Consider the following 19,562-nt stretch of genomic DNA (forward strand, 5'->3'; position numbering starts at 1 on the left):
CCCACACATGTCATAAAGTGCTATTTAACACTCTTCTTCTTCCCCAATAGGAAAGCGAGCAGTATGCTATCATAGCAAGTTGGGGGAAGATAAACAAACGCGGTTGCGATATCTGTGTAACCATTTACTCACGTGCTTCGGACATGCTGCTGCCGGACATGTCAAGATTCCGCCCAAACGTCCGCCCTCTCCGGCTCTCCGTCCCTCGTTCCCGTCTCGCTTCCATCTACCGATCAGGGTGCCAGGTACTTTCTATTCACCCCACCCATACCTGCCGGCACCATGAGTTTGGTCAATATTGTTAACGTGGAGGTTGGTTTCGCTCTTTACTAGTCAGTTTCGGAGGCTAGGGCTAACGGGAAGAGTTTCGTTAGATTTTGAACAACCCATGCTCTTTCTTTGACCCATTTCAAATCGAGATTACATTTGAGGTTATTGCAGAGTTACAGGAAGGTAAGATTTATTTGAATTGTTACGAGTCCGTATCATCCTTTATTCATATGCTTGCCCCCACTCCCGAAAAGATTTGGAGTTCAAGGTGGTTTACGTCGGATCCGCCGAAAGCGAGCAACACGACCAAACCCTCGAATCTGTCATGGTCGGCCCCGTCCCAGTTGGAACAAGTAAATTCATGCTAGAGGTAAGCATACAAGTCAGCACAATGTCCAGATTCTTGCTCACCACTATCTCGTACCAGGCGCCACACCCAGACCCCAGCCGCATTCCACCTGAAGACGTTGTAGGCGTCACCGTCATTCTTCTCATGTGTTCTTACCGAGACCGGGAGTTTGTTCGAGTGGGATATTATGTGAACAACGACTACACGGATGAATTAATGAGGGACGAACCACCCCCAAAGCCGTTGTTTGAGAAATTGCAGAGGAGTATTTTGGTAGATAAGCCAAGAGTGACCAGGTTTTCTATTCCTTGGTGAGTGTGGCAAATTGGCTTCGTCATAATGACGGGGTCGTTAACGAGGTTGTATGATTTAGGGACACTGAAGAGAAGCGAGAAAAGAATGAAGGGGGCAATGACATGGATATTTCTCAACCTGGGTCGCCGGAAAAAGGCATCGCAGCAGTGGGACCATCGGATAACATGGCGCAAGAAGCTGTATGAGGTGGCCGCATAATGTAGGGAATAGCTGGGGGATGGGCTTAGATTAGTTTGTTTGAATCGCGCTAGTATTTTTTTTTTTTTCTTGTAGGTAGTGTTTCTCTTTTATGTTCCTTTTTCCTTGCGCTTTGAATACCACTGGGTTCCTGATCATTTTGCATGTGGGCCACAATAGTATGCGATCAGCTTTGGTGACAAAAATGTATAAATGGAATAAAAGTGGTATTTACAGCAGTTATAATCGCACCCAACTGACTAAACTCACTCCCAATTTCCCCAATCATCATCCTCTTCCGCCTTTGGGTCGGGGGATGGACTGGACTGCCCTGCGGGTCCGTTGACGACTTCGAAGCTGTCTGTGGAGTCCATGCTCCGCTTTGCGGCGAGGTGCGTAGGGCGCGGGCTGGGAGACTGGGTTTCTGAGGTTTCTTGGGAAGATGCCGGATTCGGGGATGTTGACGATTCCTTTGATGGGGAGGTTTCGAGACGCGGGTTTGCTGTAAACTCTGTCGACGCAATCTCAGAGGCCGAATCATCTTGTAAAGCAGTGTCGATTTGTTCCGATGCTTCCTCAGACATAGTTTCGGACGTCCGAGTTGCATCCTTTTCTTCAGGTCCAGCTTTAGCATCTCCGCCAACCTCCTCCTCCTCTTCTTCATCTTCAGATCCCCACGAAAATGCCTCCTCGTCTTGCTCTGAAAGGTTCATCAGCTCTTTTCTAACCGCTTCTTCTCTATCTACCTCCGCAATTCGGAAAAAGTATCGCAGCCAAAATTCGTTGAAAGACATTTCGCTCGGTACAAACTGTGCCAGCATTCCTTTCACCACTGGGTCCTGTTCTAGCACAGCGATTTCCTGATTGGGGGTCGTGAACGTTTCTTGAAAGGTCTTGAATCGGGCGCAAAATTCTTCGTCTGTTGACTTTGAGGGATCCGTTTGGTAGGTAGATGGGTCGGCTTTGAGGGAGGCGAGCAGAGCAGCTTTGCGGTTGAAGATCACATCTCGCTTGACCGGTTTGCTTTTCGTTTTGCTGACATGCTCCTGCACTTCTTCACCGGGTACAATCGTTACAGCCGAACTCAAAAACTGCGTCAATCCCTCACTAAACTTTCCCAACAATTTATCTGCTTTGACCGTCAGTTCATCCAATGCGCTCAAGTCCAGCGTCTTGTCTGCTCTAGGGGTGACGGTCCCAGAGCCCGGACCAGCGAGGACCATATCACCAACCGCAATAGCAGAAAGATCCTCAGGAGTGGATTCATGTTTATTATCATGTTCGGTAGGGGCACTAATTTCTGCAAATGTGTCTTTGAGGGTATGTGAAATCTTGTCAAACTGCGTCGTGGATTCTGTCGTAACGACTGAAACAAGTTCCGAAAGGTCACGCTTATAAACGTCTACGACAGCTTCGCTTTGTTTCTTCACGGCGTCAACAAGTCCTCCCCAAGAAAACCCTTGCCATCCAAACGACGAGGGCTGCTTTGCTTGCTGTAGAGGTAGAGTTGGTTGCCTTTCTTCCAGCTCCGAGGGGGTGGGAGGCAACTGAATAGAGGCATCTAGTAGTTCTGCATTGGCAGCGCGCAGGTCGGCAGCTGTTGGGAGGTCTTCCACTGTTTCTAGCGCTTCGAGACTGGACATGGAGGGCAGTTATGTATGATAAAAGACCCAATTTCCACAGCGTCGTCTTGGGCGACTTTAACCGTGTTGGCGCTTGCCTCACCTGACGCGTACAATCTGACGCACATTATGCGATATTAAGCATTCAAAAACTTGTCAAAAAATAACGAAACGTTCATGCATTGCTATTATCAAACATCCGTCGATTCACCCCCACCATAGTAGCGAAAAAAGGAAAATTACATACAATCGAACACATGGTCTATAAAAATAAGTCTATTCTATCTATGCTCAAGAAAATGCTGAAAAAGGGAAAGTGTCAATATATAAACTGTGATATGTCTCCTTTGCCCGAATCACTCCGTTTTGATGCATTCTTCCGCTCGCGGTGCTTCAGGAAGAGATGAAAGGTGTTGCGATACAGAAGATCGAGGATTTCGTCGACCGCTGGATCAAAAACTGTGACGGATATCCCCGCAGGTGCAACGACGGCGGGTACGCCAGCCTCGTCACGCTGTTGAAGTTGTGTAATGATACCGCGGCGGATGGCGTGGGAGATGTTGACTTCATGTTGGGCGCCGGGCATGATGAAAGCAGAGTAAAAAAGGAGGACGTGGTCCATGATGGAGGCTGGAATCATGTGCGTGGTTGTGGTTGGATTGGCAACGGTGCTAGTGTTCTGTTCCAGGAAGCGCAGGAGGCAGCGGGTTAACCCTATTTCGGGTTTGGGAACTCCTGCGAATTCCGGTAGCGCTTCGGATATTTGGAGTTCCAGTCGGATATACGCTTCGTAAAACATGATATTTTCCAGGCAAAGTGTTTCCTACTCTCGCCGTTTAGAGTTTTCGTTCGACATTACGACCGGCGCATCCGGTACTCACCTTGGCAAACTCAACCAATTCCGCATACAGCTCCTGATGATACAGCACTCGGATGAAACAGTCCCGAGTGTACTGCAGCTCCAATTCTGGTTCCTCTCCATCAACTGAACTTGCTCTCGACTTGTTGGGATTGGGATTCCCGACAGGATTGCCGACACCTTTTCCAAGTCCAAGCCATTTTCGGCGCCCTTTAGACGCTGCCGAGGAGTCCGAGTCCTCACTACTCAGACTCGACACTCGTTTTCGGCCGCCGTCTTTCCGGGTCAAGGCTGCATCGAGACTTAGGCGGCCTACAGCTTCCTCCAAATCTGCTACAGGTGATTTTCCTCGCTTGGAAGCCAAAAATTCGGGGTAAAATCGCTTGTACAGCAGTTCGTGTACCTCATCTGCCGCAGCATCCAGGACAGACACTGGAACCCGGTTCTCGTCTAGTAGAGTCAATTTATCAGCAACAGACTGTCGCACAGCTTGGGATAGCCCCACGATCTCCTCGGGTCCGCCTGCTATTACAAAAGATCGGTAAAACCGGTTCAACAGCGTCGTCAACCAATCTGGAACGGTAATCACTTCGTCATTGCTGTTCGAAGATCCCGATGATTCTGTCTCGGCTCTGAGAAATCGTCTGATACATGGTGGCTCTCCCGGATCGGGAAGGGCGTGGCGGATATCTGCTCCAGCAGCGATCGCCAATAGAAGACTCTCAAGTCTTATATATCCGTCACGAAATAAGAGCAGTGGAGCACCTTCGGTTGAAGACTAGAGGACATTCATCATTTATTGCATAGCTTATCCTACGATTTAAAGTCAAGCACTTACAGAAAACTGTTGTCGGAATTCGGTATACAGTTGTGCATCACCCAACACCTTTGCAAATGAGTCCCTCGATCCATCCAGAGCATGGCTCACTCGACTTTTTTCGGTCGCAACTAACCCTCGTGGACGACGTACTGGCAGCAGCTTGGACAGTAATCCTTGTGACGGCCCTTTGTTCGCCGCCATTTCAAATTCACCTCGGCGTACACCACTTGCGATCGAGTGTTCAAACATTCAAACGGGGAAAGTTCGCTGTGTTCTTTCTTTAGGTCATTCCAATACACCACCGTCAGCCATTTTCTTTCTTCTTTGGTTTTTTTTATCAATGCAAATGTCAATTGCTCACTGGCCTTGCAAAAGGCCCGAAACTTGCCCCAATTGGTCGTCATCGTCTTTGGAGTGGGAGATTTGAAACTGGTGGCACAGTTTTGTTAGTGGAGGCACAGCAAGTGCAAGTGTGAAATTTTGGGCTTGGACTCCCTTTTCCTGCAGCGTTTCGCGGCATCGGCAAATTGACCCAGGGCATAGGCGCCGACGAGCGGACGGTTTGGCAGTTGCGAGCCGTCAGCCAAACGAATTTCCTTTTCTTGCTCATGATCGGAATTTCGAAGCGGCAATGGAAAACCGCTGGCCAATTTGACGGAGTGTGAAGGATTTCCACACACAAAAGTCACCCAAAGTGCGCAGAAAGATAAGCGTGGCTCAAGAGTTTTTCGAATAATTTCATGCCATGAATAACAAGCTTTTAGCTACATTCTTAAAGTTCCGAGGCTTGTCAATCTTGCGAGGGACCTCCTTCTTTTCCCCGCAATTTGGCAGTAACCATGTCCTTGAAATTTGCAATGATATCGGCCTCTTTTTTGAGATTTGCTTCTTGGTTGAACAACAAGAGCGCTCTCTTTTCTTCAGCACTGATAACCTATTGCAATTCAAGGGCATTAGTAGACAATTAATTAACGAATCAGATGCTTTAGCACTATACCTGGTTTTCCTTCCTAATACGGACAGCATTCATTCTTCTGTGTCTGCTACCTGACATGACATACCCAACATCTTCGAAGCTTTCAATCTCTTCTGACTGGAGACCAATTTCGCCACGACGTGGAATACGTTTTCCGCTTTGCAAGTAGGCAGCCATCGCAGATCCTTCTCCTGCCAACAAGGCACCACCATAAGCTCTTTCATCATGTTTGGCTTCCGCCATGTTAAGAGGCATGGGTCCCACAGGGGCATCTTCCACAGGCTCCACCGCTTTTTCGCGCCAGTAATCTTGCACAGTTGCATCAACGACCGGTTTTCCATCTACCGCCGGAGCGGGTGAACCAGACCTTCTGCGCTTAGCCAGCTGATTGTCCTCTTCGCTTTCTGACGCAGAGTCCGCAGATGACGAAGACGGAGTCGGAGAGCGACCACGCGTTCTCTTTTTGCTCCGCTTTTTATCTTTTCGACCTTTTCTGCTCTTGCTCTTATGTTTTCTAGAAGACGATGATCTCTTCTTCTTTTTTCGGGACCGCCGATCATCCTCACTGTCGCTCTCAGACTCTGATTCATCTACAGAGTCGTCACTCATATCGCGCTTCCGACTTCTGCGCTTTTTTGGTTCAGGAGATTCAGTGCCGTTCCGAGATTTTCGAGACTTTGGCTTGCGGTTGGGGGACGGTGATAGGTTTCGCTCGATTTCGGGTGAAGGCGGCCATATGGAAACAGTGCTTGCGTCCCTCATTTGTTTCCTTCTCTCAAGGAATTGCTGGAAAGACTCACCATCCCTCTTTCCATCCCTCGTATCATATCTCACACTATCTCGCCTGTATTCGTCCCTTTCATATCCATTTTCTCCCCTCCCAGACCTGTGATCGCCTCGCCGATAATCTCGATCTGCAGGACCATTTGTCATCATCCGCTGACGCTCAGGGTTCATGAACCTATCGGGCTCGGGAGAATCTGTTTCACGGGATCCTGGTCGCCTATCCCGTCCAAAGCTGTCTCGTCTCCCGGTATCCCTAGACCGACTCCGACTGATTCGTCGTCCTCTATTGGGGTCCCTTGATCGGCTCCTTCGTCGTGAGCTGTGCCAGTCTCGCGAGTCTGATCGATGTCGGGGAGGTGAGCCCGAGTTGCTATATCGTCCTCTTGGGACTGGTGAACGGCTCCCACTCAATGCCATGGTGCGTATTTGAATAGAGTAAAGTGTGGGAAGAGCTTAGAACATGTGCTATTGGACTTCTGCTGGAAACCAACTAGTCATTTGGAGCCAATGCATTGGAATGAATGGTTGTTCCTGGTTGAGATTGCATTTAAGCTAGTTGATCTTCCTCCAGCAACGTTCCCATCATGTCGCCTTCTTCAATATCAATGGCCAATATCCTGCGCCTAGCAACCTCCGTCAACGAACATTTATCATACATTCATATTCCCACTGCATCAAATATCGGCCTTGTTCTTGTCAATGGGTGGTATTCTACTCTAAATGGATCCCGCAAAAACAACTTTTTCGCCAATTACGCCCGTCGTCGTAAGCTAACGCTCACCGCTTACGACCACTATGCGCATGGTCTCTCTTCTGGCTCTATGGACAACTTTACAATTGGAACGGCCAAGAAGGATCTCTTACGGGTTTTAGATGAGGTTGTTGCACCAAGTCAGCGCCAGATATTGATTGGATCATCGATGGGGTATTGGTTGTCTCTTCTTGCTCAACGGCAACGGCCGGAAAAGGTTGCTGGGATTGTGGGCATAGGTGGTGCCCCTAATTTCACCGCTTTGCTTTTGGATGAACTAGCCCCAGGCCAGATTGATCATTTAAGCCATCTGGCTCGGACAGAGCAGAGGGCTTCGTATCAGCGTCCGTCGCAATACGATCCAGCTGGATATCAAGTGGGATGGAGCCTTCTTCAGGAGGGCCAACGGCATTATATTACAAAGGGGTGGAAGGTCAACTGTCCCATTAGACTCTTTCATGGCATGCATGATACGGACATGCCATGGACGGAGGCCATCAAATATGTAGGCTTCCTGGATTCCAGAGATGTGACCATAACCTTGATCAAGGACGGGAATCATAGATTAAGTAGAGAACAAGATTTGAAACGGGTTGCTAAAGAGTTAGATCTTTTGTCCGGGTATGAAATGGTGGGGGGCTGAAAGAGGTGTCATTGCAAGTCTGTCCTGCCAGCGACGATGACGAGAAATATGCTTAAGTATTATATTCACGTCGAGTCAACGGAAGTCGACCCTACGTCCTCCGGTCAACGATGTACTCTATATGTTATCAATCATGCCTCTTTAGCCCGCTGCTCTCCACAGATCCTCATCGACAGACACCTTTTTTTCACTGAAAGCGTCCAAGAGCGCCTTCCCCTCTTGAGGCTCATCTTGAGGCTCAGGGTCAATGGGTGCCAATTTCGTCAAATCGATGGTCTGTCCGGACGCCACTATCTGAAACCCCTTCAGTTGGTCCCCCTCCCCAATGATTTGCAGCACTCTGGTTATGCCATCGGTAGGATGCAACTTCCCTGGCGCTTCCTTCCTGGTTTGGACATATTCCCGCACGTAGTCTAGCGCCTGTTGGTTCAAGGGTTTGCCTGCGTCCCACACACTGTATATGAGTCCGTTGTAAGTATATTGGTCAGGTTCCAACCCAGCCTTTTTCATTCGGTCGAGATAATACGCTGCCTTTTCGGGATTTTTGTGTGGTGCTTTGGAAAAAGCGGAAATGACTGCATTGTAAGAGTAGAAATCTGCTCCACTTTCGGCCTGTGTGGATATTTCTTCAAAAGTCGATTCCGCATCTTCCCCTCGGCCCAGCTTCGAAAGGCATGAAAGTTCAAGTTTGAGGATATCAACGGTCATCGGCCATCGGTGGCTATTGCGCTTATGTTCCTTCCGATATTCGCGCAACAAAGCAATGGCCTGACGGTATTCTTTGTCCTCCAGAAAGCCTTCCAAAATACCCTTGTACAATGCAGGACTCGGGAATGCCCCAGCTCGCTCAATCAGGTTTCGAAGTCCCGCCGTATACATTCCTACCGATTTGGAAAGCGCTGCATGTGTGTTTCGATTGGGGCCAACGCGCTTAACTAGCATTGAAATATACATGCGCATCGCCGCTATTGGATCTCGTTGATGCCAATAAGCGGTCAGCATCAGATTGTATGTGACGGTGTTCGCGGGGACACCGTGAGTCTCCATTTCTCTCAAAATTTTGTCTGCTTCAAGGACACGGTTCGCTCGAAGAAAGCCGCGAAGGAGAGAATTATAGGAACGCGTGGTTCTTCCGTATCCATTCTCCAACTTCTTGTATACCAGCTTCCGAGCTTCTTCGATATCGCCTTTGCTGGAGGCAAAGTATTCTATCAAAATGTCATATGTCCGTCCATCTGGCAAAAACCCGTTATCCTTTCCAAATAACAATACTCGCTGAACAAGATCGTCCTGCTTCAACTGTACAGCGTGTTCAAGGAGTGCATTGTAAGGTCCGGACAATTGTGCAATTGGATACCGCCCCACGCTATCCTCGAGTTCCTTCAAGGCATCTGTAGGCCGGTCCCAAGCCTTCGCAGTAAGTAAGATAAAGGGAGCCACACGCGGAAGGTTCCATCCGCGTTCAGCCATGATCTTCCAGATCTTTTGCACCTTTTTGACCTGACCCGCATAGGCGTAGTATGAGGCCAGTGCAACATACGTAGGTGTATTTGGCTCAAGCCCATTCTTACGCATAGTAGCAATGATCCCTTCCGCAGTGCGGATACGACTTTCTTTCGTCAGCCTGGCACCCCAGGACAAGGTGTGTGACCTTATTAACCGCAAAAAACCATTGAATACGTCCAAGCCAATTTCCTTCAAGTTATCATTCCTTTCGAGATATTTGTAAGCATCCCAGGCCAATCTGTGGTCCTGCTGACGCACATATTTGACAAATTGGTCGGGAGTGAAGTGTGGTCGGGAATCATTTGGTGATTGCGGGATAGGCTTGTCAATATACTCCCGTAAAATACTCCGCACGCTTGCGACTGCGTCTTTCGACGACTCTGCGCCAGAGGACGCTGTGCTTTCTTTTATTACGCTCAGTTGTTGCTCAGGGGCAGAGTTCGTATGCTGCTTCCTAAGAAAGCAGGATGGTGTTGTAGCGGGGTGACGGACCGTCGGACATCGACGGGAAGCTTGAGCGACAGGCTGCGCTAACCGACGTGCTATTGTGTGGAACATGGCGAGTCTGGAATGGTATTTGGAGTTGGTCAAAAGCCCTGGCAAAGACCAACGCTGTTGTCGTGACAACGACGATGAGTCAATCCGTGGGTGACGCATCAAATGCCTGTGTTGGCAGTTGCGCATTAGCAGTCAGGCAAACGCATCCATTATTGCACAACTAGTATCGAATGCACTCTCCAGTAGGCCCTTGTTACCAGCATGGCTTGGAAGCACAATGCCTGGCAAAGCTTGAATATGACGATAAACCATAGAGTTAGTATCGCGATTGCAAGCTCGAAACGCTGTTTAGGACTGGTGTAGTGCACCGTTACGATTTTTACTTACCATACTACACCTCGCCTTTCTTGTCGATGACTCTCCTCCTAGCGCTCTCGACTGATAGACTGGAGACGCTTGCTGCGGTTTGGGTTTTATGCCCGTCCATAAAGCATGCTGCCTATGAAATTGCTTACCCAATCGTCTCGTAATGGCAATATCGTTCCGATCACATTGAAGAAGACACTCACCACCGCTTCAGCACATAAAGATGGAGCCCATATCAAATTCAAAAGCTGAGGGGCTCGACACCGTTCCAGAAGACGGCGGTCCACTCGTCACAGTGGGAGCCAACATCCCGCATCACCCACCAGAAGCTCGTCCGTCACGTATTACCCGTGGGTCACTCGCCAATTCCACACCCGCGTTTCAGCGGCGCATGACGATCGTGCAACAACGCCGACCGACATCTGTATTTGGTACTCCCAGCAATGCACGGGAAACTGATGATTTTGTCCCGGATCTTCCAATTCGTCTGGCGCCAATCACCCGCGACGATATCGATCTTGCATTCGAAACGTTGAGTCGAGATGGAAAAAGGATCAAGCGGGAAGATATCAAGGTTTTTGTGGATCTACTATTTAGTGCCAGTACAGGAGGTGGGGGTAGTGCCAATGTACCTTCCAGTGCCAATCCAGGCTTGGCGCGGACATATTCTCAGGCGGGAGGTATTGGATCGACGATTGGAGGAGGGGGAGGCATCGTGGGCGGAACGAGCGGTGGCATAAATGCGAACAAGGCTAAAGCGCTAAAGTTGGTTACAAATGGAAAAGAAGAGGTTACGAAGGAAGGCTTGATAAATCTCCTGCTAAATAGGGCATTGATATCCATGCCATTTGATGAAGCATTCCAGGTATTGCACTGAAAGTTGTTTCTGGTAGAAGCTTCCAAGAATAACCATTTCCTCCTCACCTACTTGTGCAAGTGGTTTGACCCACATACCGACACGGGATCCTCGCCAGCTCTGACTGAAGCAGATCTGCGGCGACTAGCAGCTGCGATGAGTCCATACGGGGTTGCACACCGTGGGGATGTCAAGGCATTACTCGCTCACTTTGATAGGGATGGCGACGGAGTTCTTGGCTTAGAAGACTTCAAGCGGATGATCTTATGATATGTGCATGAACATAACACCGTGATGCTGCTTCCGTAGATTACATAGCACTTCCGTGTCATTTAGATCATGATTCATGTAGCTCATTCAAAGCAGTCTCTGGGAACCACCAACGCTGAACGGTCATTGTTTTTAAACAGAAGACTAAAGCTCTTGATATACAGAAACACATTAGGAATGCAATCTTGAAGGCATTTCCAGGATCACCCTTATCCACGGCCCCGTCCAGGAGCACCAGGACCGCCTCTGCCAGCACCCATACCAGGAGGTCCAGCCCTACCCCTGCCTCTTCGACTAGCTTGTGCCCTGGCCACGGTCGCTTTACCCCTTCCCAAGCCTATACCTCTTCCTTTATTTGCCCCTGGCCCTATCCTCTTGAACATTGGAGCATTTTTGAGCATATCCGGTACAATGAAGAATCGAACTTGAGATCCGCGGACGTATACTTGTTCCAATTGACTTTGACGACCGTCCCGTTGCGTTACAATGATGTCTTTCAATTGAACGTTCATGCTGTCCTCAGCATCCAGAAGTTTGCCACGGTAGATAGCGCCAGACTTAAGCTCTAAGGTGATTATGTGACCTTCGGCTTCGTGCAGAAGCTAGATAGGAGTTAAAAGAGATGTAAGGTCAGGCAATTCATGAGGTGGCTATACAAGAAAAAGAGATCTGCGCTCCCACGATCCCATAGCCGAACGTCCGTATCGATGCAAACCACACAGAAGATCGGTCTCAGGCTTACCTTGATAGGAACACCGATAGACATGGCTTTATATCAAGTTTGCAAGGGGAAATCGGCGTGTCGACGGTGGGTAAGAAAGATTCCGTAGACAAGTGCTGGTAGATTGCAAGCGATGTCTTGCCCCTCACATTGTTGCTATGGTAACGCTTTCCAGTGGCACAGCTCCTAGTGGACCAAGATCTGCACTGCACGACCGATCGAGCTTTGTCATTACATCGTGTAAGATGGAGAGCATGGCCGTAGTTCCCTGGCGCTACCAGAACCCTCATGCTAATGAGAAATATAGCGCCTCACGAATTTTCTCGGTTGCTGGACATACCAGTACGTATTCTTAAGAGGGCGGATGCGTGGAGCACCAGACCAAATTGACGTATCCATCGTTAATGGCTTCAGTTGAGCTGCACCAAGACCCCAATGCAAGTATTGATCTGCATTCGCATACTGGCAATGTTGTCTGGGACAGTGCATACATTCTAGCCAAATTCATCTCCGAACATCTCTCTCTTGAAGGTAATGGTATTATTCTAGGTTTAGAGACTCCGTTGATGACCGTCTCCTGAAGTGACCTGAAAAAGTTCCGTAATGATGTTTTCTCAGGGAAAACAGTTCTTGAATTGGGCAGTGGTACAGGTCTTATTGGCATATCTGCTTGGATCGCGGGTAATGGAACGCTGTGTATCCCGTTGTTTTCCAAGGTGTTAATAGGAAGTTTACTATTGCCCCAGCCGCTAAATTAGTCATTCTCACCGATATATCGGATACCTTGGAATTAACAAAGAGAAATGTTGAAACCAACAGTCAGCGGATCTGTGCCTCTGCTCCTGCGACGGGACATGCCAAGAACTCCATCCAGGTCATGTCGTTGACATGGTAAGTGGGTCCATCATGCGTAATCGAATCCGATTACGGATCTAATCTCCGGTCGTCAGGGGAGAAACGGACCGGTCCCAGTACAAGTTTACTTCTGATTATCCTGACTACATTTTTGGAAGCGATATTGTGTATCTCAAAGACACTTTCAATGCTTTATGTCAAACACTGCATGCATTCAGTGGCCCAAACACACGGATTTTCTTGGCGTACAAAAAACGAGGATTGATGGAGAGCGATTTTTTCGCTATTGCTCGGGATATGGGGTTTGACGTGCAGAAGGTACATGGTGAGAAGGTCCGCAGAAATAGCATCACTTACATTTAATTTGCTAAACTTTAGGTCGCGAGAAATAAAATATATGTAGAATTCCGATCTTCTCTCGAATACATCATCGTGGAGATGAGAAAGACTCAATGATATAATTCAATACGTGGACTCCGATGAATATATACATATTATATACAACGCAAGTCTTGCTACTGGATGGGATTACGTCGGTGATGTCAACGATCAATTTGTTTCTTCTACTACGATGGGTATGGATTGAACCATTCCGTTCGTGAAAATGATTCGGAGCTCGCCTTCAGCTATTATATGCAGGCGAGATTGTCCAGCTGTGGAGGTCGGTTTATCAGGCTGTGGTGAAATACTGGGAATTGAAGCGCTACCGTCAATGAAATCGCCCTTCGCCAACGCAGTAATCGAGTTGCGCTCTATTGAGGACGCGGTGGAAAGAGGACGCTCCACATCAGCCGCTGTAGGGGGACGTGCAGACATGACGGCAGACGCATTCACTTCATTGGTCGTATCAACATTAGCCGTCGAATCTCGTCCAATAATGGGTAGCATCATGGGCGACGTCATACTTCCACTTGCTGATTCGCCGACTACGGGTTTAGATTCGTCCCAGACTGAGCCAATCTTGGTGGCTTCACCTGCATCCTCAGGTGCACCGGGGAGTTGGATCATGTTCTCCTCAGATGGATCATCCTGCATATTGGGAGATTCGGATACCGTCCCTGCCGTTTCGGTATTACTTGAGGCTGAGTCAGCGGATGGATTCTCCGCATTTGGCTCCTCGGTAACTGCATCGGATGATGCAAGGAATTCTTGTGCATCTGGCTCCTGTATGGTCTGTCCGTCAGAAACTGCAGGCTTGGTGAGTGTTTCCTCTCGATCATCGTTCATAGATTCCGTCGCTCGACCTTGAGGCACCGATAGTCTTTGTTCCGTGTGTAGTACAATAGATGGGCGGGGAGAGGTCGACGTTCGCTTTACTAGTGACGGCTTTGCAACATTCGATGTACTGCAACGCTGTTCACTCGCCTGTGTTGAAGAGGGGATATATTGAACAGAAATTAAAAGTTGTTCCGTTGGCTTCAGCTCGAGCAGATTTTCGTTTAAGTCATCTATCCAATTATCGCTGATGTCAGTGCGGCCGCGCCGTCCAGTTTTGCTGATCTGAGGTGTTTTCTTGTCTCCCTTCAGTTCTCTTCGTACGAGGTTTGGTCTTACCGATGGTGACCCTTCAGCGGCCGTTACCATAAACACGCCTTTTGGTAATGCCTCCATTTTGAATGAACAAACGGCATCACTATGGTTCTGCAAGAACACGTTTACCGTCCTGCCTAGTACACCTGGCGCTGTGCTCATTTGCCGTACGTGCCATAAAGATTGTTTGATACGGATGCGGTCACCTTGGTCGAGGCTCAAACGCGGCTCAATTGCACCGCCTTGTATATGGAGACGTGCTAAAGTCAAAAGATGGGCTACGGATATTGGTGGGGTGACTGCAGGTTTTGATTTATCGGAGGATGCGTTTGGTCTTCCTTGGCCGTATAATACTTTGCCGTTGGGTTGGATGTATCCAACATCCGCAACGACAATCGCGTCGAATGCCCCCACTTTGGCACTTCTGAAAAACAATCGTATCGACGTAGTTTTGAAGGCATGTATTAGCAGAGACTCTGGAGACACTCCAAATATTCCTGCTGCATCTTTCTCCAACAAGTTTTCTGGCACTAAGATTTCTTCTGGGTTCGGCGTCGGGCTCCCCAACGGCGTGTGTTTAATGTAGACGGCCCAGTTCAGGACAATATCTCTTGGAGACTGGTTTTCAATCTGGATAATTTTGCTGTAAGCCTCTCCTTCAATTGAACGCTGTTCGCTCTGGTTCTCTCGGGGATAGACTCGGACGCCGTCTGGGCTAGTCCAGGTGAGATTCGTGATTCTGGTACCAAAATTGACTCTATCCATTGAATCCGGGGTGTCCCGCTTGCTCGCCACCAATTGAGCCCCGGAAAAGCGAACAGGCAAGCCGACAACTCCCAATCGGATAGGAAAGACCTGTCGAGCCCATCCGCTGACCTCGCATGTCAAATTGTCTTCATATGTGCCCACCAGATTGTTATAGGAGGTCACTTGTACGCGTACTGTTCCCCACGGGTCAATGATCCCACTACTCGGTGATGCATGGAAGGCTACTCCACGTCCCTCACGCAGGAGCAAGTGCATACGACGAATTAGTCGGCGAACCTCTTTGATCTTTGAGATGTATTCCATGCCAGTTTTGGAACTGAAGCCTAATTTTGCCGGCTTGCTTGCCCGAAGCAAGCCTCTGGCGGAACTGCTGTCAACCGTGGACACGGATAGCCTGCGCTCGGTCGGTCCTGAAATAGGTTGCTCATTTGCAGCCTGTTCTGCGACCTCGGTCTCCTCCTCTTCCTTCAAGGCAGTTGCGGCGTACTTTTCCATCCAAACGCGGTAAGGGCTGGAGATGGCTGACCGGTTCCGAATAACCAATGTACCAGTCCTATTCGCAAATATAGGACATTCCGTCCCGAAATCGAAAAGCATGCTGCTACCGTCTATCGCTCTATCTATCATATGTTGGCTTCCATTCTGCACATCAAACACAACCTCTATTCCCCTGACAGTCAGGTCGAGCTTCGCTCCTAGTAGACCTCCATGCTCAACCATTCCCTCCACAGTGCAGGCGAGCAGTAAGTCGCTCAACATTCCAATCCGGTGGCCAATCACCTCGACCGTAATCTCCAAGTCCTCACCTCCCAGAATCTCTCCAGCCAATGGACGAAAGGTCACATGGTAATCGTTTGTTTTAATATTCTGCCATTTGAACTTAGCCGAGAGCATCGTCAGGTTTTCCATTACGAGCACATAGCGGAAGGGAACGTCTACGTAACAGGTAATCGAGTTAAGTGGGTTCATGATGGTCGCTCGAGGAGTCAGTACTTCCGCCCGCATTTCCACCACAGTGGCTGTGACGGTCCGCCTCACAGCTTGTGCTGCATTCGATGCATCGGTAGGCTCACTGTCTCGTTTGTCCATCACCGTAGATGCTTTTGCAAGAGGGTCAGCATCGACAATCTGACACTCGAGAATACCGCGGAAGCGTTGGCACCACACTGGCACATAGGTAATGGTTATATTTTGCATGGAACCTGGCTCAAGGATACCTTCAGAAGGGTGATACATTAGATAGCAATCTTTTTCGAGATCCCCGCAATTTCGTTTATATCCTGTTATACGCCAACTTAGTGGTACTGGCGCACGGCTGACAAGCGGTACCTGAACTGTTTTGTTGGATCCCAAGGCCAGTAATCCAAAATCAACAAGATCCGTATCAAATTGTAGGGATCCAGGTGGCAGGACCACTTTAGCCGCCAACGGTACTCTTAGCGTTGGACCGTGCGCAATTTTACATACTAGAGCACCAGCAATATCGTCCGGAAATCCGCCGGTGCACTGAACAGTGATTGCACAACATGCTAATGCCCCAAGGTTCCCCGAGGGACGGGTCAATGCGATTTGCAAGGAACTGCTTTTAACATTCTCAATCTCCCACTCATATGCAATATTGGACACACTCAGGTTCGACAACTGAAAGCTAGTTGTGTACGAGGTTCCGGTATAAAGCGTATCCGGGATTAACAGGATCGGTGGATCCAGGTGGGCATTAAAGGGAACGCCTTGGCCGATACATCTGATCGATAATGCGCAGTCTTCAGTTTCACTGCAATATTTCCGCCTGCTATCACATACAGTCTTTTCCGTAAGGCGTTTACTATTGTGAAGGAGTAAGAGGTTGCCGATGACGTCGTAATGAACAATACCGTCTGGCTTGAATATGACCTCGAAAGTCATATCTCCATTAGGAGGAAGCCATCCTCTTGGAGGCACTATTTGGAAGGCAGTCTTGGATTGTGATGTAGATACCCCTTTGGGCTTCGTATGAGCGGGAATATCGAAGAGGTTCCAAGTAAAGGGCAGACGGAGCAATGTTCGGTTCCTGAGTGTCAAGAGATAGGTGGTTTTCGCATGTGGGTTTTGCGCTTCAAAATCGAGTGATACATCACAATCAGTCGACTGTGAGAGCGCATCTCCCTCAACCTTCCCGTAGTCGGGTAGCTGAATCCCAGCGACCTGAATTGCAGGATTCTGCGCCAAGCCAACGATGGGCAACTCTGACACTTGGCAGTTGTCGCAAATAAGTTTGAAAACGACTTTATCATGGCGTCCCATTTCGTTTTTATCTTCCTCCTCAATATCGGGGGGAGAGTAGCGAACAATAATTTGGCCAGTATCTCCGTTCTTTACCTCAAAAAAAGACGGGAAGATGGCAAATGGGCCATGGGACGCCATTGCGTACATCTGCGACTCTTTCAGATTGTCAAATGCTTTAAATGGATCTACCTCAGCGTGATCGGGGACGATAAGAAACCGCCCCGGCCCTCCTTCGTTCTTGAAATCCCACACTCGAATATTCTCGTAGCTCGCACGACTGGGTCCGCAATTAAGCGTCTTCGGTAACGTTAATAGAGGTGCCTCTCGCTTTGCGATCACCGGAACGTCGAATATCGCTCCCATTTCCGTTGAAACAATGAATCTTTGCGAAAAATTCGCCAATGAGTTGGGCTTGAATATCACTTTGTACCGGAGACTCATGCCAGGAGCTACAAGGCCGTTTGTACCGTGGTCTGCTGGAGCTTCAATAAGCGTAACTGAAAAGAACGGGGAGTGTGTGTATGGTGGAGGTGCACTGAGCCGAAAACGACGTGAGTTTTGGGTAGTATTCTTGATGATTACCTCCTTCTCATAAGTGTGATGTGGTTGGTAATCGGTGAAAAAAACGGAACCGGGAATCGCTATGATTCCAACATTCTTCTCTGAAGCCTCGGCAGCAGGGTTTACGACTGAGAGAGCATCCGCAGGTGCCGTTAGATGCTTGGGCGCTCCTGGTGGTATGAATTGTGGAACTTTGTGGCCTTCCGAGAGTATTCTCTTCATCACCTCCTTCTTAGCGGGAAATCTAGGATTGTTCAGATATTTTACCCGCGATTCCATGCACTCTAGTATCTTTAATTCCTCATCTGTATAGGGACGCATGGGATTCACGGGGGCAGATTGCATCTCCTTCACCGGTTCAAGGGCTCCAGCTGGTCCATCGATAAATTCAGAGTTGATCTCTAGTACTCCAGGTTTCTCTAATTCGGTAGCTACGGGCTTGCGCGCGATCCATGTGTGATTGAACCCGTTGTCTGTTCTCCGGATATGGACTGCTTTTAGCTTGGGGGGATGCAGCTCACTGTGAAGACCCTCTTTTGTTGAGGTTAATTGCCGTTCGCTATCTGGTCTTCCACTTTCCCACCCTGGTCGACTCCCACTGTCCTCTTCCTGAATGTCATCATGAAGAGACAACTCAAATTTCCTACCGTCAGACTGCGCCGGCGTCTCCTCCGGATATTGCCGCGCTTCCGCAACCCGCAAGGAAGGACGCGAATCTCCACTCGTGTTCTCCTCGAATGCAGCAGGCTCGTCCTCTTTACCTTTCCGACGGAATCCAAGTAATTCCCTGCTAAAGCCCTTCAAGATCTCCGCTCCTCGCTCCTGCCCGGGTTTCTTCTCTAGCGCTACAGATCTGGTGCGTACGAGTAAATTCTGTCCGGAGATGGCACCGCGAAGGGCCGGCAGAGACTTTGCTTTTATTCCAACGTTGAATGTTTTGGATTTTAGTTGAGGAAGTTGCGGGAGTTCGGCGGCTTGGAGCGATGGACTAGGCGTGTCTCTTTTTAATGCGAGATAATCCGTCAATTGGTCCTGTATCGTATCTAATTGAGGTTCTGACATCCTTGTGGTTCCTCTGGCTGCAGGCACCAATCAACTTCCAAGGCTTGACAGATAACCAGTGGTAGCTAGTAAAACATGGCTTAAGAAGTCATATGCATTCAGTTGAAAGCTTTCGAATAGATTCCGATGAAAATTGATGGACCTTGAACGAGATTTGCTTATGTAATCGGTTAGGAAGATTTCCGCTCTATGATTGCGTTTCCTTTTACCTCAATAGGACATCACCCGAAGTCTGCTTCCATTAGGGAATTGATGATGGGGCAATGTTCAGATTATGCTCCCAAATCAAATCAGCAGCACGTATCACCGATGCATGGCAAGATCAGAGTTCCATATGACATAAGGAACTAGCCCGCACAGTACTGTCAAACAGTGATATCTCTTTTGTTACCCTCAGCTCTAACTCTCAACAGCTTATATCCTTGCACACGTAGTTTATCTTACTGGACCTACCTTGACATCAGCTAATATATGTACTTGCGGAAGCTGTTCTCAACCGTTATTGCAAAGCCATGATGCAAAACATATTAGGCCAGTCCATTCTGCATCCACTCTAAACCAGAAGAAGAAATGCGGACGTATCTATTTTGCACCGGATCTTTGTGACAAAGCGTTTGGGGCAATCTGCCAGTCTGTTGGTGAGCTTTACTGCACATACTGTATTACTGACGCGAACCTAAGCCACATTGTCGCGCTTGGTAAGCTCGAACCAGTGAAGGCGGCCTCATCCAATAGT

The 19,562-nt window shown here is 48.7% G+C and overlaps 10 protein-coding genes across 10 annotated transcripts; 4 read left to right on the forward strand and 6 right to left on the reverse strand.

Annotated features, from left to right (window-relative positions):
• The first annotated feature begins 98 nt into the window (after positions 1-98).
• Positions 99-1,311, forward strand: SPPG_08919 (uncharacterized protein). The gene is made up of 5 exons (XM_016757068.1): positions 99-312; positions 375-453; positions 525-640; positions 698-930; positions 993-1,311. Exons 1-5 carry the CDS (start codon positions 283-285, stop codon positions 1,117-1,119), a joined length of 585 nt encoding a protein of 194 aa, XP_016611842.1. The 5' UTR covers positions 99-282; the 3' UTR covers positions 1,120-1,311.
• SPPG_01260 (uncharacterized protein) lies at positions 1,304-2,828 on the reverse strand. Its single transcript, XM_016749585.1, has one exon. The coding sequence runs from the start codon at positions 2,752-2,754 to the stop codon at positions 1,378-1,380; it is 1,377 nt and encodes a 458-aa protein (XP_016611843.1). The 5' UTR covers positions 2,755-2,828; the 3' UTR covers positions 1,304-1,377.
• A 70-nt stretch (positions 2,829-2,898) lies between these two features.
• SPPG_01261 (uncharacterized protein) lies at positions 2,899-4,964 on the reverse strand. The gene is made up of 3 exons (XM_016749586.1): positions 4,431-4,964; positions 3,615-4,370; positions 2,899-3,556 (listed from the first exon to the last, which is right to left on the reverse strand). The coding sequence occupies exons 1-3, from the start codon at positions 4,659-4,661 to the stop codon at positions 3,053-3,055; spliced, it is 1,491 nt and encodes a 496-aa protein (XP_016611844.1). The 5' UTR covers positions 4,662-4,964; the 3' UTR covers positions 2,899-3,052.
• Positions 4,965-5,123: 159 nt separating this feature from the next.
• SPPG_01262 (uncharacterized protein) lies at positions 5,124-6,625 on the reverse strand. Its single transcript, XM_016749587.1, has 2 exons — positions 5,410-6,625; positions 5,124-5,346 (listed from the first exon to the last, which is right to left on the reverse strand). The coding sequence occupies exons 1-2, from the start codon at positions 6,589-6,591 to the stop codon at positions 5,203-5,205; spliced, it is 1,326 nt and encodes a 441-aa protein (XP_016611845.1). The 5' UTR covers positions 6,592-6,625; the 3' UTR covers positions 5,124-5,202.
• Positions 6,626-6,744: 119 nt separating this feature from the next.
• Positions 6,745-7,855, forward strand: SPPG_01263 (uncharacterized protein). The gene has a single exon (XM_016749588.1). It carries the CDS (start codon positions 6,759-6,761, stop codon positions 7,566-7,568), a length of 810 nt encoding a protein of 269 aa, XP_016611846.1. The 5' UTR covers positions 6,745-6,758; the 3' UTR covers positions 7,569-7,855.
• On the reverse strand, positions 7,616-9,638 carry SPPG_01264 (pentatricopeptide repeat domain-containing protein). Its single transcript, XM_016749589.1, has one exon. The coding sequence runs from the start codon at positions 9,630-9,632 to the stop codon at positions 7,710-7,712; it is 1,923 nt and encodes a 640-aa protein (XP_016611847.1). The 5' UTR covers positions 9,633-9,638; the 3' UTR covers positions 7,616-7,709.
• A 114-nt stretch (positions 9,639-9,752) lies between these two features.
• On the forward strand, positions 9,753-11,231 carry SPPG_01265 (uncharacterized protein). Its single transcript, XM_016749590.1, has 2 exons — positions 9,753-10,803; positions 10,876-11,231. The coding sequence occupies exons 1-2, from the start codon at positions 10,162-10,164 to the stop codon at positions 11,062-11,064; spliced, it is 831 nt and encodes a 276-aa protein (XP_016611848.1). The 5' UTR covers positions 9,753-10,161; the 3' UTR covers positions 11,065-11,231.
• SPPG_01266 (uncharacterized protein) lies at positions 11,150-11,899 on the reverse strand. Its single transcript, XM_016749591.1, has 2 exons — positions 11,807-11,899; positions 11,150-11,666 (listed from the first exon to the last, which is right to left on the reverse strand). Exons 1-2 carry the CDS (start codon positions 11,828-11,830, stop codon positions 11,274-11,276), a joined length of 417 nt encoding a protein of 138 aa, XP_016611849.1. The 5' UTR covers positions 11,831-11,899; the 3' UTR covers positions 11,150-11,273.
• A 110-nt stretch (positions 11,900-12,009) lies between these two features.
• On the forward strand, positions 12,010-13,913 carry SPPG_01267 (uncharacterized protein). The gene is made up of 6 exons (XM_016749592.1): positions 12,010-12,127; positions 12,200-12,316; positions 12,404-12,466; positions 12,532-12,676; positions 12,736-12,958; positions 13,019-13,913. The coding sequence occupies exons 1-6, from the start codon at positions 12,031-12,033 to the stop codon at positions 13,094-13,096; spliced, it is 723 nt and encodes a 240-aa protein (XP_016611850.1). The 5' UTR covers positions 12,010-12,030; the 3' UTR covers positions 13,097-13,913.
• On the reverse strand, positions 13,073-18,924 carry SPPG_01268 (uncharacterized protein). The gene has a single exon (XM_016749593.1). It carries the CDS (start codon positions 18,824-18,826, stop codon positions 13,190-13,192), a length of 5,637 nt encoding a protein of 1,878 aa, XP_016611851.1. The 5' UTR covers positions 18,827-18,924; the 3' UTR covers positions 13,073-13,189.
• Between the last annotated feature and the right edge of the window lie 638 nt (positions 18,925-19,562).

The sequence above is a fragment of the Spizellomyces punctatus genome (genome assembly GCF_000182565.1).
Source record: "Spizellomyces punctatus DAOM BR117 chromosome Unknown supercont1.2, whole genome shotgun sequence".
NCBI classification, from domain to species: Eukaryota; Fungi; Chytridiomycota; class Chytridiomycetes; order Spizellomycetales; family Spizellomycetaceae; genus Spizellomyces; species Spizellomyces punctatus.

Bases quoted from the DNA above. Each gene is read 5' to 3' on its own strand.
- SPPG_08919 (XM_016757068.1), top strand. From the start codon at position 283: ATGAGTTTGGTCAATATTGTTAACGTGGAG. The intron at 313-374 runs GTTGGTTTCGCT...GAGTTTCGTTAG, and splicing joins TCAATATTGTTAACGTGGAG to ATTTTGAACAACCCATGCTC. The intron at 641-697 runs GTAAGCATACAA...ATCTCGTACCAG, and splicing joins CAAGTAAATTCATGCTAGAG to GCGCCACACCCAGACCCCAG.
- SPPG_01260 (XM_016749585.1), bottom strand. From the start codon at position 2,754: ATGTCCAGTCTCGAAGCGCTAGAAACAGTGGAAGACCTCCCAACAGCT.
- SPPG_01261 (XM_016749586.1), bottom strand. From the start codon at position 4,661: ATGTTTGAACACTCGATCGCAAGTGGTGTACGCCGAGGTGAATTTGAA. The intron at 4,371-4,430 runs GTAAGTGCTTGA...AATGTCCTCTAG, and splicing joins AATTCCGACAACAGTTTTCT to TCTTCAACCGAAGGTGCTCC. The intron at 3,557-3,614 runs GTGAGTACCGGA...CGGCGAGAGTAG, and splicing joins AATTGGTTGAGTTTGCCAAG to GAAACACTTTGCCTGGAAAA.
- SPPG_01262 (XM_016749587.1), bottom strand. From the start codon at position 6,591: ATGGCATTGAGTGGGAGCCGTTCACCAGTCCCAAGAGGACGATATAGC. The intron at 5,347-5,409 runs GTATAGTGCTAA...GAATTGCAATAG, and splicing joins GTATTAGGAAGGAAAACCAG to GTTATCAGTGCTGAAGAAAA.
- SPPG_01263 (XM_016749588.1), top strand. From the start codon at position 6,759: ATGTCGCCTTCTTCAATATCAATGGCCAATATCCTGCGCCTAGCAACC.
- SPPG_01264 (XM_016749589.1), bottom strand. From the start codon at position 9,632: ATGTTCCACACAATAGCACGTCGGTTAGCGCAGCCTGTCGCTCAAGCT.
- SPPG_01265 (XM_016749590.1), top strand. From the start codon at position 10,162: ATGGAGCCCATATCAAATTCAAAAGCTGAGGGGCTCGACACCGTTCCA. The intron at 10,804-10,875 runs GTATTGCACTGA...TACTTGTGCAAG, and splicing joins CATTTGATGAAGCATTCCAG to TGGTTTGACCCACATACCGA.
- SPPG_01266 (XM_016749591.1), bottom strand. From the start codon at position 11,830: ATGTCTATCGGTGTTCCTATCAAG. The intron at 11,667-11,806 runs GTAAGCCTGAGA...ACTCCTATCTAG, and splicing joins CTATCGGTGTTCCTATCAAG to CTTCTGCACGAAGCCGAAGG.
- SPPG_01267 (XM_016749592.1), top strand. From the start codon at position 12,031: ATGGAGAGCATGGCCGTAGTTCCCTGGCGCTACCAGAACCCTCATGCT. The intron at 12,677-12,735 runs GTAAGTGGGTCC...TCCGGTCGTCAG, and splicing joins CAGGTCATGTCGTTGACATG to GGGAGAAACGGACCGGTCCC. The intron at 12,959-13,018 runs GTACATGGTGAG...GCTAAACTTTAG, and splicing joins TGGGGTTTGACGTGCAGAAG to GTCGCGAGAAATAAAATATA.
- SPPG_01268 (XM_016749593.1), bottom strand. From the start codon at position 18,826: ATGTCAGAACCTCAATTAGATACGATACAGGACCAATTGACGGATTAT.